Source organism: Podarcis pityusensis (assembly GCF_964106645.2).
Source record: "Podarcis pityusensis genome assembly, chromosome: W".
NCBI lineage: Eukaryota > Metazoa > Chordata > Lepidosauria > Squamata > Lacertidae > Podarcis > Podarcis pityusensis.
Window position 1 is genome coordinate 18,426,241 of NC_138045.1, and position 17,494 is coordinate 18,443,734.

The window sequence follows — 17,494 nt, forward strand, 5'->3', positions numbered from 1 at the left end:
GCTTCAGCCTTTTTCTGCAGCATATAGACCCAAACATATTTCGAATAGGAGTTTATCAGAACCATGAAAAACCTTGAATTGCCTCTAGAGAGCGCTAGGGGCCCCACTAAGTCTGCATGAATGACTTCATATGGTTTCTTGGCCTCTCTCCCAGACTCTGTACCTTTGGGAGCTTGCCTTGCCTTACTCTCTGCACAAGAAACATTTCATGTGGTAGGGACATTCTTTCAACTTCATACCCTGAACCATATCAGGCATTTTTGCCACAGCCTGGAAATTCAAATGACCATAAACGCGATGGTAATAATGAATACATTGGTCATGCAACTTCTCATTCTTATCTACAGTTAAATTGCAACACTTTTTCTCAGTAGCTTCTGCAGTGCCTGTACCTGAAACAAAAGGCAATTGGTACAATCCATTTACACATTTTGCATACAGAATGAGCTTGCCATCTCTAAGAATTTCACAGCGAGATTTAGCAAACACCACCTTAAACCCTTGACGATCAAGCTGGGAAACACTCAACAAATTGTCCTGAATATCAGGCGCATACAGGACATTCTTAATAGTTGCATTCAGGCTCTTTAAGAACACAGTTCCCTGAGCCACACTCGTGAGAACTGTCCCATCTGCTTGATGAATTTCTTTCTCTTGCTTCTCAAGCTGAACAAAGAGATTCTTATCTTTGGCCACGTGGTTTGAACAGCCAGAGTCGACCACGAAGAAACTCCGCCCACGTTGACTGGAACAGCGAGAGATCAAGGCCTTTGAAGTAGCAGGTGCATGGGGATTTCGTCCTCCTCCCCCTCTGCCTCTGAAGTTTCCCTTCTTCTTTGAAGACTTCTTACACTGGAAACTCAAATGGCCTTGTGCTCCACACGAAAAGCACCGCTTCAATTTCAAAGCTTTAACAGCAGCAGTTTCACTTTCACTTTCCCCTGCTGAAGACTCAGGCACATTTTCAAGCATATTTTTAACAGCACAGTCCCGGCTTTCTCTAACAGCCTGTCTGCGATCCCACTCATTCAAGAGCACGCTAGACACATAATCTTCTGTTAGCCGGTCAGAAGGCATTGTGGAAATCTGGGCAGCTACTCCATCATAAGACTCATCTAGGCTATTGATCATCAGCATTGCAAACACAGCCTCTGAAATAGCCAGGTCTCACTGAACAAGGTCCTGTCTGAGACGCTTTAATTGAGATAGATGGCTAGGCAAATCACCACCTTTCTCCAACTGCAGCCTGCACAGCTTCTTAAAGAAAATCACACTGGAACCAGCATTTTGTCTAAGATGCATATCTCTCAACTTATGCCAAACAGCTTGTGCAGTCTCTTGACCCTCTAAGTTCACCAGCAAGTGGTCTGAAACACTCAAAACAATTGTCCCTCGGGCTTTCATGTCTGCAGCATGCCACTCAGCCCAATCATCATCATCCTTATCTGGAGGGTCATCTTCTATCGTGTGAAATAGCTTCTCCCTCTGTAAAAGCGCTTTCATCTTTACTTGCCAAACTGCATAGGTTTCAGGCGTGAGGAGAGGAAAGGACAGAGCCATCTGGCCAGAATGTGCACAGGCCATGTCTGCTATTACTTAGAGCAAGACACTTCCCTCGTGCAACACAGATAAAGCCTTGACTCCTTCAGCCACTCTCTCTCCCACTCAGAGCGCAATTAACAGGCAAACAGGGATGCTATCTTCTTCCTTTGGCAGTCAGCAACATACCTCCATAAATCAAGCAGCAGCAACAGCAACAGCGGCAGCTTGAACACTCTGCTCCAAAACAGCTCTGCTTCTGGGCACCGCAAATCAGTCCAGCATGCAGCGTCCGTTCCACCGTCCGGCAATCAGCAACAGAAACCTCTGGCGACTGGGATGCCTGGGACGCCTGGGATGACTGGAACAACGCCAGGTCAGACGACTGGAACAACGACTGGGCCCATAACCGATGTCAGCATCGCCCTAGAGCCAGTGCACCAACTGGACTCTTGCACCTCAACCCCGACTGGGCTAGGCGAGCTGGGTAGCACCGCCAGAGACCTCCTTCCTCACAGGAAACGGTCACAGTGCTGTGGACTCACAGCTCAGAGCTGAGAGCACCGGATTCACTGTCTCAATAATACAGTCGTTGCGCAGCAGAGTTTTGCAGAGTCTTGCAGAGTATAAACCACTCGGAGAGCAGCTCTGTAGAATATCTTCCTTTTATTCTATAACTACAACTATGATACAAAACTATATACAGAGCTGAATATTCTAAGCATAAATCAATGCTACACTGAGAGTCTGCAGCTGCTCTAACAGCAATCTTATCTCTAGGATCTCCAACACTCTCACTCTCTCCGATACACTGACTGACTGACTCTCACACACACAGTTATGTTGCTGGGCAGAATAAGTAGATAGGCAGGACACGCCTCCTTCTCTCTGGAGAGTCAGCAGAGACCATCAGGAGATGATCAGGAGATTCTTGGGTATGGGAGGGGTGAAATCTCCTCAATAAGGCCATCTCCAACCAATTTTAAGTCCATCATTCTACAGTGAGAAAGATTATTCAAAAGTGGAAAACATTCAAGAAAGTTGCCAATCTTCTCAGGAGAGGACATCTCAGCAAATTCACGTCCCAGCAAATTCACCCCAAGCTCAGAGAAACTGCAAAAAACCCAAGAGTTACATCTCAGGCTCTACAGGCCTCAGTTAGCATGTTAAATGTTAGAAAAAGACAAAACAAGTATGGTTTGTTTGGAAGTGTTTCCAGGAGAAAGCCTTCTCTCTCTAAAAAGAACATGGCAGCATGACTTAGGTTTGCAAAGTTGCACCTGAACAAACCACAAGACTTCTGGAACAATGTCCTTTACACAGACGAGACCAAAGTGGAGATGTTTGGCCATAATGTCCAGCGCCACGTTTGGCAAAAACCAAACACAAAAACTTCATACCAACTGTCAAGCATGGTGGTGGAGGGGTGATGATTTGGGCTTGTTCTGTAGCCACAGGACCTGGGAATCTTGCAGTCATTGAGTCAACCATGAACTCCTCTGTATTCCAAAGTATTATTTTTTAAAAATATATTTTTTATTAATTTTCAATTAATAACATTCCAAGTGGTAACGAATCAGATGAATCTTGCCACATCATAATACAAACAATAAAGCCAATTATACATTCCAAATTAAAACATTTCAAGGGAAATTCCCATGTTCTGGATGTCAGGAGAAAATCTCTTTCACTTGTTCCTGCAATCTTCTCTCTTGTTTTTCCCCCGTTTCATGAGTCCGATTTTAACCCATTGTTTTATCTTCACAGTCCCTGGTGTATGACTCTATCATGTCCAACAAATCCATATTTCTATTAACATGCAGGAGGCAGTTTATTCTAGGTTGGTATCATTCAATTGATTTTCAGTGAAGTCCTCTCAGTGGCCCCATCTTTCATTTCACCATTTCATCTTCCAGGCTCTTCCAACTCTCCTTCTTTTAACTCTCCTCACATAGTGTTTGTTGTGGGGGAGGAAGGGAAAGGAGAATGTTAGCTGCTTTGAGACTCCTGAAGGGGAGTGAAAGGCGGGATATCAAATCCAAACTCTTCTTCTTCTTAATAAGATTTATGATGCAGCAATCTTGCAAGTCTTTTAATGAGTTAATGTTCCAAATATGAGTCTTCTGTAGTGTTCCAAATTAGTTTTCCAAGTTAGTGTTCTGTGAATCTCCCGTAGAAAAACAGTGCCGTGAGGTATACTTCAATAATTGTTTGGTGATTGTTTAGTTTAGTTCCTCTAAGATCCAAGCTTGCTCCCCCGGGCCCTAGGGAAGCCAGCCAAAATAAAAGATTCACCCTCACTTTCACATTACACCATATATTAGAAAAGTCCATGCAAGCAAATGCAGGTTTTTTTTAATGTGAAATATTCCCCAATTATAAACCGTTGAATGTCCTCCCCACCCCCAGAGGCCGTTTCTTTTTCTCCTGCACCACAGCCACCGTCATTTTTTTCAGCCCGAGCCTCCTTCGTATCTGATCTTGTTTTTGCCAGTTCTAATTGGGGCTCTCCACAGAGAACTGTGAAACCCAGCACCAAATTAATTTTACAGTTCCTCCTGCATTCCACTTAGATAGTTAATTCTTTCTTAGTGCGGTTCGGCAAATCATGAGTAGCAAATGTAGAAAAGGAAACAACCACTCACCTCACTTAAATTGAAGCGCAACGATGAAAGTCCTTTTCAATTCAAAGCTTTGGCATCCAGGGACTGAATTATTTAGCAGGCTGGACACCCTCAGTTTTCCAGATTCGCCAAGCAGAAAGTACCAATGGAGTCCCTAAAAGGGGGGGGGGATCTGCCTACTTCCCCCTTCCTCGGCTCTGGAAATTTCTATAATAAAATCTCTAAATTGCTAAGTAGCTGAAAGGCAAGGAAACGCAACACAAGGAACATGACCAACTGGCACTCAAGATAGGCCATGCTCCCCCCAGTGTACAGTAGAGCACCTTAGGGTGGGGTCCATTGGATATGACGCCCCACTCCCAAAACTACACTTCAGGTAAGACCAATTGTTCTTTTTAGTTCATGGGGTGTCGTAGCCAATGGAATGGGACACACCACAGCGGAGTCACCACTTCAGGCGGGTCCCATCTCTGCAATACACTAAGACCAAAGGCCACCACAGCTGTGGACAGCTGGTCCAATTTGTAATGTCTGGTAAGGTGGAAGGTGATGACCAGGTGGCTGCCCTACAAATGTCCAACATGTGCCAGAACGTGAGATGGACAGGGTAATTTAAGGGGATCATAAGCCATGAAAATATAGGCCTTAATCCACCTCACTAAGGTTGCTTTGAAAACTTAAAGCGTCAGTTTTCCGGAAGGATTTCGTATGATGTAGGTAGACTTTTAGAGCTCTGCACATGTCCAGGGAGTGCCAGGCTTGCTCCTTAGGATGTTTTGGATGCGGACAGAATGTCAGGAGAATCAGTTCTTGTTGGACGTGGAATCTAGATAGCACCTTTGGAAGGAAGGAAAAGGTCTGAACATAGCACCACCTTATCCTTGTGGAAAATACAAAGATGTTTAGGTGTAGAAAGGGCTGAAAACTCTGACACTCGGCGTGCCGAAGTGATTGCCACCAAAAGAGAACTTTGAAAGAAAGGATCCTCAGGGGTACAAGACATACGAGGTTCGAACGGAGGTCTCTGAAGAGCTGTGACGACCGAGTGTAAATTCCAGGTGGGAAAGCGATGTGCCAATGATGGGTGTTGATGTACCGCACCCTTGAGAAAGCGTTTGACTAACCAGTTCTGGGATAAGGGCAGCCTACCAGTAGCACTCAGAATGGAGAAAATGGATGAGACATGTCTTTTGAGAGTATTAGGCCTTAAGCTTTCTGTAGTCCATGTTGGAGATACCGAAGAATGTTTGGAATCGATATCTTGTGAGGTAGCAGGCCAGATTCTGAGCACCAAGACGCAAAGACTGTCTGTGTAGACAGACCAAGACGTAAAGACGTTTCGTCAAAGGGCATCTTTCAATGCCCCTTCCTCAAAAAGGTGACCGCCGGAAAAGGGAACGGTAGAAAGGTTCACCTTAAACGCTGCGTCCACATTCCAACTCTTTAACCACAAGGTGCATCTAGCCATTATCTGGGATGTCACTGCTCTAGCTGAAAATTGAATGGAATCCATAGAGGCATCAGTCATAAAGGCCCAAGCCTTTAGTTTAGTCAGAATTTGGCGTTGATGGGCTGCATCTTGGGGATGAGATTACAGTAAGCCCTCAAGCCACACAATGCATGCTTGGGCACGTGATGAAGCAACACAGGAAGCTCTTAAGGAAAAGGCAGCTGTTTCATGAATTTTACATGGAGCAAACTCCAGCCTCCTGTCAGTCACATACCAGAGTCAGGCATCTCCCTCCCGGGGGACCAGATGACGAGATGAAAGATTTAACACCAGTTGGTCTATGGCAGGGGTCTTAATATGTGCAATGAACTCAGGATCCAAATCATATAACTTGTCAGCCAGGGCAGTATTCTTTCTAGAATGCATAGGTGCATCGAGCTCAGACTTAACAACCGCCTTCAATACTGAGGGCACCAACATAAAGTTAGCTGAGGTTAGCTGTACTATTAATTAGTACAGACACCTCGCTCTCTGGTTTTGAGGCTGGCATTTTGTCAGACTGAGTTGATCATTCTAATGTGTGCATTATCTTACGTTTCAGGATGGGGGCACTAGACTCTTGGAATATTCTTATATAAAGGGATTCGTCTTGAACAGAACCATCATTCTAATCATCATCAACTTTTGCTTCTAGCAAAGAGGATGGAGAAGAAGGAATAGGAAACTCATCCTCAGCCTCTTTTCCCAGAGAGTTGAAGGGGTTAGGAGAAGAGATCCTAAGATCCAACTACAACAGAATGGGTTGCTTCCTTTGACTTAGGCTGCTTCTTTGGAGGCAAGTTTAAATGCAATTCAGAGGACAGTGAGGCAATAAGGGCTTCCTTCTTTTTTTAAAAAAAAATTAATTTTTATTAAGTTTTCCATTTAACAATCCAATCATATCACATTAGTTAATCCGAATTATACCAATACATATCATAAAATCCAAATATTTTGCCGAATTTTTAAAATTTTTGTCGGGGGTACCCATGCTTCGAGTTCAGTAAGGGTCCAATCACCTCATATTTCTGCTGCTTTGATGTTCCCAAGTCCCATCTTCCAATCTTCTTGTTATCTTTTTTCTTCTTAATAACCTCTGAGTTGTTTCCACAGGCGAGTTGAAGCAAGCATTATTATGTTTCTGTGTGGACTTTCACGCTGATCCAAAAGTCCTATTCGAGCGGCAGGCGCCATTTCAACAGTTCCGATGAAATAAAGTCTAAGCGTCTGCTCATTAATTTTCCCAGACCAGTTGCTCCATAAATCAGCCTTTCCAGGGGAGTTTTTGCCAAATCAGACGTACAATCCAAACATGATAACAGAACAGTGGCTCGCCTCCCCCTTTGACTGTCAATCTCGCAACAAAGTCTGTCTCATAATGGCGGATCCCGATTAGTAACTATGTCACCCAAAAGCCTTTCGTTTCCTTTCCAGATCTTCCGCAAAACAAAGCCTTTAGTTAATATTTTTATTTCCACACAGTTTATATTCCAATCTCACTTGCTATCAATCATGTGACGGTTCTTCTAGGGGAGGGGTTGTTAGGTAAATCATATTAAAAAAGAAAAAAGTTTCCCCCCCCTTTCCATTCCAACATACCAACATAGCTGTGATTCTTTGATGTAGTCCTCTGTTCAATCCATCCCATCACTCTTGACTTCTCAGTGGTAGATTTAATTAGCAGTTAGAACACCCTTTCCTTCGCTCGAAACATGTGCATTTACTTTCCTCCAATTATTTTATCTTAAGCAATGCAACTAGGGTCGCACTCAGAAGTAGCGTCCGGGAGATCCAGAAACTCACTCGAGGGCTTTCCGTCCAGTGCCCCCACCCCCTCCTTCTTTCGAACTCGGGGGTGATTTATTGGCAACTGCGGACGAGGCAGCATCTTCCCATTCCCTGGGAAGAATTCAGGAGGCTAATTTACTCCCATCATCAGCCTCTTAATTACCTTGTGTGAGCCGGAGAGATGGTATTGTTGGCCATCTTCCAAGGCGCCCCTAGCAGCCCCCCATATAAGGGCTTCCTTCAACTGCTCAATTAATGGGGCTGGAAAGGTTTGAGAAATGGGGGATGGAGCACCGTGAGTGACTGGAGAGGGATCAAGACACTCTTGTTCCTGTTCCTCAGAAAAACCTAAGAATTCTGGCTCAGAATCAGATAAAGCGTCAATCTGTGCCTCACCAGCAGGTGTCGGTATAGTCTTAGTATTCAACTGAATGGAAGCACTTTAGAGGCTGTATTGTGAGCCTGGGACTGATGTAAAATTATGGAAGAAAGACGCTTCCTTGGAAGGCCTGGGGGAGCAGTCTTAGCACGTCCCCTGGCCTTAGAGGACACTAAGTGCTTCAGTTTTTGCTTTGCTTTTTTGTAGGTGGGTTGCTTAAGTCACAAGTGTCCTCCATGGCGGCCATTAAAACAGCAAAGACAGACACACAAATACACAAACAGCCTCTGATTTTCACCAAATAAACACTCAACTCAGTTTGCCATGCTGGAATCCATGATTTCCAGGCAGCTGAGTTCCTTATATAAGCATGACCTATAACACTGGTGTGTGTTGGAGAGTGTTAGTGTGGCGTGGTTAGTGCTGAGGAGTTGCTGAGAGTTAAGAAGTCGTGTTGTAAATAGTAACTTGTGAATAGCTTGTATGTTTGCTGCTGTAAATAATAAAACAACAAGAACCAAGTTACTAGGTCAGCAGTTTTTGTTCCTACTAGTCGTGCAGCTGGGCAATCTCAAGAGTTGCTAAACAATCGCTGCCGTACTCTGCTAAGCTGTGCAACAGGCGAAAGCACTTCGAAGGTTCAGATGGTTCCAAAAGTTTTAACATGCCACTCCGTGGACCAGGAGAAAAGAAAGGCAAAAGCCTTATGTCAAACCACACACTCTGTTTGCCATACTCAGGCAGGGATGGAATAGGAACGATGGTCTAAAAACAGCGAACCGGGAGGAGGTGGCCAAGTCGTTTTTAAATCAGGGCAGGAGAATGCAAATGCCACACCACGAGTCACATAAGTAACACACACACCAAAACAAAACAAATAAATACAGTTGTAACCCCAGAAAAATGGTGGTGGCCACTAGGCTAAGAAAAGGATCTCACTGAAAGAGGGCCACTGCACCTGAAGGCAGGAATGGACATTGGCACTGTGGCAATGACACCGGCTCTGGAAAATTTATTGATTAAGTAAACAACTAAGGAATAAAAGAAGGGTGGTAAATAAGCAGAACAACCAAACGTAAAGAGTAAGGGAAAGGGTTTTTTTGTGGGGGGAAACACGTGGGGACAAAGAAAGAACTGTAAAACAAAAATAACGATAAAGGAAATCTAAAGAAAAAAAGGGGGTTCAGAGAAATTATCACTACACAAGTACTTTTACTTGAACTGTGAATTTCCTTTTAATTGAAACACAAGGCAACCATGAGATTCTGGATTGCACCCATGCTACCAATGTAAATGGTGAGCCATATTCAATTCAGTGAAGTCTGAACCTACTTGTGATACACTTAGCTAACCCCTGCAACCCTACCCAAACTACAACCAGATGACTGAGCTCCTGGTGCTTGTCAAACAAGCTTCACACAAGCAGTCACGGTGGGTTACACGTTGTGTAGGACTGATCCAAAAATAGGCCCATAAGTGCTCAGTTATACATGTAGTTGATAGTACAGTGGTACCTCGGGTTACATACGCTTCGGGTTACATACGCTTCAGGTTACAGACTCCACTAACCCAGAAATATTACCTCGGGTTAAGAACTTTGCTTGAGGATGAGAACAGAAATCATGCAGCGGCGGCACAGCAGCAGCAGGAGGCCCCATTAGCTAAAGTGGTACCTCAGGTTAAGAACAGTTTCAGGTTAAGAACAGACCTCCAGAACGAATTAAGTTCTTAACCCGAGGTACCACTGTACCAAATAAATTCAGTAGCCATGGAATCACAGAATTGTAAAGTTGGAAGAGACCCTGAGGGTCATCTAGTCCAACCCCCTGCAAGGCAGGAATCTCAACTAGATCATAAATGAAAGATGGCCTTCCAACCTCTGCTTTAAAACCACCTTTTAAAGGAGTCCATTCCACTGTCAAACAGCTCTTAACTTCCAAAAGTTCTTTCAAATGTTTAGTCAAAATCTCTTTTCTTGTAACTTGTATGCATGTAATTGGCCAGCGTTACACTAAAACTCATGACAAGTACTTAGAACCAGTAAGTAGAGGTTTTATAACAGAAATGCACAGTGCTTCCTTGTTGAATCTAAAACAGCATACAAACCAAGTCCTGTTTATTTCACATACCTCTTCTTCTGGAAGATTTTTATCATTCTCAGCCTCAATTCTGACTCTTACAACACCTGATTTATCCACGATCTCTTGAATGAGTTTTCCGTTTTTCCCTATAACTTTTCCTATTAAGACATACAGAACATCTAGAATTTAGGGGTTTGATCAGGTTAGTAAAAGTATCAGCACAGAACATATTTCATCAACCATTTGAAAGTTTCAGCCATGTGTTGATGCAGTAGCTTTGCACACCCTTCCAGGGGGCTTGTAAGTGAATTTGGTTGAGGGCACTTAGAAGCTTGCCTGTGATTGATAATCACGCACACACACACGCGCGCACACACACAGCGCTTCACTAATCATCACACTTATGCTTCTTTACAGCAATGTCTATTCGTCTTAATTCAAATCAGGCAATATATTTAAGATCATGATTTACATCAAGAAAAAAGGACCATTTTAATAACAGTAATTTCAGTCACATATCCCTGAACAAGCAAGCATGCTACTCAGTTACTATAGCTGGAGTCTTTATACAACCTAGGAGCACTACCTAAAACTTCTGGTTAAATACAAGAGGCAGATCTCTGTTTGACTCTGTACAAGAAGGTAATTAAGAATACATCTTTCCATAACAGTAACTGATGGCCTCAAAATTTTAATGTGCTTTTATTATATATAGGTATGCTGAAAACTGCTTGGCTTTCAGGATATAGCAGTGTATGAATATTTTAATAAATTAATTACATAACTGGAGACAAACTACAATACATGTTAACACTTACTTCAATTAAACAAAGGCAAGTCTTCCAGATTTTAATGTGCACAACATTGGATAAGCAAGGATTTATTCAGTGGACAATATAGAATCTCTCAATAAGATGTAAAGTAAATATTATGCTCTTTAGTTAGCAAAGTCAAGTATTTATATTTCAAGAATTGAACACACTGCAGAGCTTTGGGAGCAGAATAACATAAAATGTATTACTTCCTATGTCATTCATAATATCTAATCCAGAAGCCAAGTGAATTCCCTCACAGTTTTTATATTAAAAGGCATATTTTAACGTAAATCTGTTTGATAAATGGTCACCATTTGGTTCTAAGATGATAAGCATGGACTTTAAATAGTTCACATTGTTAGGATTTTATCTGAAACCTTAACACATGTATCACAACTGAAACTTAAATAATAAAATAGTCATGCTTTCAAATAGTTCTCTGATCGTTCTAAGAAAACAAATCACTGATTTGACTTTGAAATCACAGCCCAAATTGACATACCTACTAGGTTTCTGGGGACTTGGATGATATCTTCAGCAAATTCAAGATAACTTCTTGCCTTCTTCACTGCATCTTGATCCTATAGGACAGAGATTTTCAACCTTTTTGAGTCCATGGGTCCCTTGACAAACTACATTCTTTCTGTGGCACCCCTATGGGGCTCAGGAGCCCACTTATGTCAACCCTTGCCTGCACAGCTGGCAGCCTCTCACCCTTTTTTGAACACCCTCCCTTGTGGAGTGTTCCCTCAGCCTCCTTCCCTCTCCCCTCTCCTTGCGAGTCCTCCAGGCAGCTGCTGCTGCCGCCCCTGGTCTCTGAGTTGCCCCCACTCCAGAGAGAGGTGCCTCCTCACACTGCCTCACAGGGGCCTGGGACTTGTCTATCCATTTCCAACAGCAAGGAATGACGGACTGGCTGGCTGGCTGAGCTCCTTCTCCCTCTTGCTTGCTTACTTAGAGGCCACTTCAGCTCCTGGCAACCAGCACCCCCTGGCCAGCCCCAGAGACACTATTCACCTGCTGAACTTGTAGCCAGGGCTGCTGCAACAAACAGCTGTGCAAGCCTTTGGGAGGCAGAGACGTGAGAGGTCATCAGAGGAGGGAGGGAAGGAAAGAAGGGCAGAGGCCAGTATTGCCCACGGCACCCCTGACCATCATTCAAGGCACCCCAGGGTGCCTTGGTCACTGGTTGCAAACCACTGGTATAGGAAATACAATTAAAATGATAGAAAATTTTAACCTATATGATACTTGGAAAACGAAGCATCCCAATGAGAAGGATATTACACATTTCTCTGAAGCTAAAATATCGGGGGGGGGGGGGAGGATAGACACAATTTGGATTTCGAAAGGGTTGACTCTTAATTTGGAAAAGGCAGAAATCCTGAGCAGAACAATCTCAGACCATAATCCGGTAATAATTCATATGAAAACTAAAAAACAAACAAGGGGAAGATGGAGGCTGAATGATGAGATATGGAGAGATGAACAATTAGTGGCAAGAGCAAAAGAAACGTTGGCAGAATTCTTTGAAATAAACGAAAAACAAAACGCAGACATGAATGTAATTTGGGATGCAAGTAAATCTTACATGAGGGGCTTTGGGATACAACAAATGTCTAGGATAAAAAATAAAAAAGACAAAAATATTCAAGAAATAACCAGACAGATAAGAAATAATGAAAAAGAATTGATTAAAAACCCCAAAAACGGGGAAATAATTCAAAATATAAAGATACTACAATCTCATATATTTAATTTATTAAATAAGGAGGTGGAAAATAAAATTAAATGGCTGAGACAAAGGTATTTCGAATCAGCTAATAAGCGCAGCAAGATGCTGGCCTGGTTGACAAGGGGGGAAAAAATACAAAAAGAATTATAAATAAAAACTCAGACCAAGGTGAAGAAATAACTGACCCCAAAAAAATAAAAGCAAAAATTTTATTAAAAAATTGATTGAATTGGAACAAAAAGACGATAACAAAATAAAGGAATATTTGTTAAAAAAACAATTACCAGTAATTGAAAAAGAAGAATATGATTATTTAAATTCTAGTATAGAAGCAGAGGAAATTGCACAAGTTATAAGGAAAATGAAGATTGGCAAATCACCAGGCCCAAATGGGATTACAATAAATTACTACAAAAAATTAGAGGAGGTAATTCACCCAAAATTGAAAAGGGTTATTGTCGTAAATGTAGGGGTTGCTCGTGCACAAGTTGGTGCCACTCCTGGCTAGGTTGCCTTGTTAAACCTTTTCTGTCTGGACAGCCCTACACTTCGTGGCTGTTCAGTCGCTAGCAGAATCCGTCAGTGGGTGTTTCTTAAACCTTTTTCAGCATAAAAGTTGTTTGACTCCACGTCTCCTCCTACTCTCCCTGCGCGGAAGTCTTCTGCGCAGGGAGGGCGTGGGTAGCGAAGGGCCCGTGCTCTCCTCGCTGATCTCCGGCGAGGAGTCCTGGAACACCCTCGCCGATTCCCCCATCTGCCCCCCTTTATCCCTGGTGTTACGCTGATTTCCTTCCCCAGCTGGTGAGCCGCCTCTCCCCCTGCTGGGCCCTTCTCCAGCATCGCTTGAGAGCCTAGCCTCTGCCTCTGGCTCCGATGTCAGTTCCCTGACATCCACCTCCCCCCCAGGACCTCCTTCACCCCCGGCCCGACCTTTTGATCCAACTTTGTCCCTTTCCTCGGCCGACGATGCGGGGAATCCCCGGAAGGAGCTGTCGCCATCCTCTGAGGATTCAAAACCCGCTTCCCACCCGCTCCAATCTCTCCCCGCGGGGTGGGCCTCCCAGTCTGACTCTTCTTCCTCCAAAGCCTCTCCTCCCTCCTCTTCGGAGGCAGGAAAACCCACAAAATCCTCCTCATCGTCTGTGGTTCCAAATTGCTCCTCCCAGAATCTCGCTAGTGGTTTGGGTTTGTCCGGGAACAGGCTGTGGAATTCCTCCACAAGATACCCATCATTGATTGCCTCCGCGGGAACCCATGTGTTTTCCGACCCATGTTCTCCCTCCCAAGCTACCAGGTACTCCACCTGGCGCCCTCGCCACCTTGAATCGAGTATTTCCGTGGCCCGGTTGTGGTGTTTCCTCTCCTCTATCTGCGGGTGTGTGGTGACTTCGCCTTCCCGCCCCGGGACTCCCCGCCCCTCCCTGTACGGTGAGAGTAGGGACCTATGGAACACCGGGTGTATTTTCATGCTGTCAGGCAACTTGAGCATGAATGCCACGGGGTTCACCTGCTGTGTTACCTCAAACGGCCCCAGCCGCCTTGGCTGCAACTTCTTGCACCCCCCCTTTAAAGGGTAACCCGTGGGTTGACAACCACACCCGGTCCCCCACCCGTATGGTCTCCCCTTCCCTGCGGTGCTTGTCTGCCTGCCTCTTGTAAATTTCCTTGGCCCGTTCTAAGTTCATCTTAAGTTGCTGGGGCAGGGCCTCCATTTCTTCCACAAACTGCTCTGCCGCCGGTACGCTCCACCCTTCCTCCCCACTCCCCGGGAAGGCCCTGGGGTGACACCCATAACTGGCCATGAACGGGCTCATTCCCGTGGACACATGTTCAGCGTTATTGTACGCAAATTCAGCCAGCGCTAGTTTCTCCACCCAATCGTTCTGCCTCTCGCTGACGTAGCAGCATAGGTATTGCTGGAGTATACTGTTCGCTCTTTCTGCTTGCCCGTTGGTTTCCGGATGTCTCACCGTCGAGAAGCTCACCTCTACCTGCAGCAAGCTCATGAGCTTCCTCCAGAACCGGGAAGTAAATTGTTTCCCGCGATCCGAAATTACCCTCGAGGGAGCCCCATGCAACCTGAAGATGTGATCCACAAACAACTTGGCTGTCTCCTCTGCGGTCACCGCATGTGAACAAGCTATGAAATGGCACATCTTTGTCAATAGATCGACTACTACCATGACTGCTGTCTTCCCCCAGGACTTGGGCAAATCGGTCATAAAATCAATGGACACCACCTCCCAGGGTCTTCCCGGCGTGGGTAAGGGTTCCAGTAATCCTGCGGGGGCAGCCATCTCCCCCTTTGCCCTTTGGCAGTGGTCGCACCCCCGTACATATTCCCGTACATCCTCCCTCACCCTTGGCCACCAGAACTGCCTGGTGACAAACATCATGGTTTTGTGCTGTCCAAAGTGCCCAGCTGTGGGGTTGTCGTGGAGTTGTTTGAGTACCTTTCCCCTCAGGGTCTCCCCCGGGACATACAGTGCCCCCTTATAGTACAGCACCCCTTCCTTTTCCTCAAAACCCCCTTGGTTTTCTCTTCCATCTTGGAGTTCCCGGATTTTAGTTTGAGCGAACACGTCGTTTCTAGTAAGCCCGGCCAGTTCTCGTTTCCCAACCAAGGTTCCCCACACACCCATCGGTCCTCGGGGATCACGTGTCGTATCTCCGGCGGTCCCTCTCCTTCCATGTACTCCGGCTTCCGGGAGAGAGCATCTGCTCTTACGTTTTCCTCTCCTGGCACGTATCGGATCTCGAAGGAAAACTTGGAGAACACCTGTGCCCATCGAATCTGTCTCTGGTTGAGTACTCGTGCGGTCCTCCAGTACTCCAAGTTCTTGTGATCAGTACAAACCTGGATCTTGTGCCGTGCCCCTATCAGCAGATGTCTCCATCGGCGAAACGCCGCATAGATCGCAAGCAGTTCGCGGTCGTACACCGTATAGTTTTGCTCCGACTTGCTCAGCTTCCTCGAGAAAAAGGCACACGGCTTCCATTCCTGCTTGCTCCTCCCTGGCTGCAAAATAACCGCCCCAATGGCTCTGTCAGACGCATCGGTCTCTAGCCTCATGGGTTTCTCCAGATCAACGTGCAGGAGCTGCTCTTCCGAAGCGAACGCCTTCTTCAGTCTTTCAAAGGATTGCTGGGCACTTTCTGTCCAGACAAACTTGTTTTTGCTACTCAGACAATCCGTGATGGGTGCTGTCAAGTGGGCGAAGTTCTTGATGAACTTCCTGTAGAAGTTGCTGAACCCTAGGAACCTCTGCACGTCCTTCCGGGTTTTGGGGGCCTTCCATTCCAGCACCGCTTGCACCTTGCTTGGGTCCATAGCTAGGCCTTTGTCTGACAACTTGTACCCCAGAAACTCGACTTCTCTGGCATGAAACTGACATTTTTCCAGCTTGACCCACAACTGGTGCTTCTGCAGTCGCTTTAGCACTTCCCTGACGTCGCTGACATGTTGCTTCTCATTGTCCGAATAGATTAAGACGTCGTCCAAGAAGGCTACGCAGTTCTTGTACAGCAGGGACCCCAACACGTGATGCATGAAAGCTTGAAAACAGGCGGAGCCCGACTGTAATCCAAATGGCATAACTAAGTACTCAAAGGCCCCCAGGGGTGTGAACATTGTGGTCTTCCATTCGTCCCCCTCCCTCATCCTAATCAAGTTGTATGCTCCCCTGAGGTCTAGCTTGGTAAAAAATTTTCCCTGCCTCACCCGTGTTAAAATGTCGTCAATCCTGGGCATTGGGAAGGTCACGGGTTCTGACACCAAATTGACGGCCCTGAAGTCCACAACGAGCCTGGGTTGATTAGTATCTTTTTTGTCCACAAAGAACACCGGACTGCCCCCCACCGCCTTTGATTCTCTTATGAAACCTCTTTTCAGGTTCTTGTCAATAAATTCCCGCAACTCCTTCATCTCCCTGTCCGACATGGCATACAGTTTACCCACCGGCAGCTGCGCCCCAGGGAGCAAGTTGATTTGGCAGTCAAAGGGCCTATGTGGGGGTAGTCTATCCGCCTCCTTCCCGCTGAAGACCTCCTGCAGGTCAGCATATTGTGGTGGCACCTCCCCTTTCGGCTCCACAGCTATCCCAGCCACCCTGGCCACGGTCATCCTTGGGGTTTCCCCCCTTAGACAGTGTTCCAAGCAGTAGGCTGACCCAAAGGTGACCGTCCGCTGATGCCATGCCACTACTGGATCATGTAGTGCCAGCCAGCTCATCCCTAATATTATTGGGGGTCCCGCCAGTGTGGCTACGTGAAAGGCAATGGTCTCCGTGTGCTTGGAAACCCTCATTCTCATTGGTGGGGTCTGGTGCGTCACTTCCCCTCCCAGAAGCTCCCTGCCATCAATGGTGGTCACTTGCAAGGGAAAATCCAGGGGCAGCAGGTGGAGCTGGTGCTCTAGGGCGAAGTCCTTGCTGAAGAAATTGCAGGAACTGCCTGAATCCAACAGCCCCTTCACCTTGACTGGGTGCCCATTCGGGAGTTCTAGCACCACTTCTATGGCTATGGCCGCCCTGGGGGGGTCTGGCTGGGGCACTTCTATTGGTTGCTGGCCTGGCTGCTGTGCCCGCTGAGTGGCAGCCAAGCGTTGGCGTTTCCCTGTTCCTGCCCCTTTTCCCCCTCCTCCTCACCTCCAGCAGCTCCCACCATTCCTTGCCAGGCCTTTCTTTGAGGGCAGACCCTGGCAAAATGTCCTGGCCGCTGGCAGAGGAAACACTTCTTATTAGTTTTCCAATCCTTTCCCTCCCTTTTGCGACTTTCACTGGAGTTTGAAACCTCCTGCGCGCGCGCGCGCCATCTATTTCCATGGGCTCCGCCGGCGGGGAAGGCTGCCTCGGTATTTCAGGAATGCGGTAGTCATGGCAACGTTCCCCTCTCCCTTCGCGCTTCTCCTGAGCCCGCGCTTCCTGTCTTACGCCAATCGCAAGCACAGCGGGGCGCGCGGGAAAGCTCGTCCTTCACCGTTGGGGACAACCCCTCCTCAAACAACATCTGAATGGGTTCCGAGTCCAATTCCCACCCGAGCCGG

General features: G+C 46.1%; 1 protein-coding gene across 4 annotated transcripts in view; it reads right to left on the minus strand.

Moving 5' to 3' along the window:
• The window catches only part of LOC308467741 (fragile X messenger ribonucleoprotein 1-like), a 170,555-nt gene that overhangs the window by 60,624 nt on the left and 92,437 nt on the right, over nucleotides 1-17,494 (minus strand). For all 4 annotated transcript variants that reach the window (XM_080989439.1, XM_080989437.1, XM_080989438.1 and 1 more), the window contains 2 exons: nucleotides 11,218-11,296; nucleotides 9,949-10,058 (listed from right to left, as the gene is read on the minus strand). In XM_080989439.1, coding sequence (XP_080845565.1) covers nucleotides 9,949-10,058; nucleotides 11,218-11,296 — 189 coding nt within the window. The remainder of the gene's footprint in view (nucleotides 1-9,948; nucleotides 10,059-11,217; nucleotides 11,297-17,494) is intronic.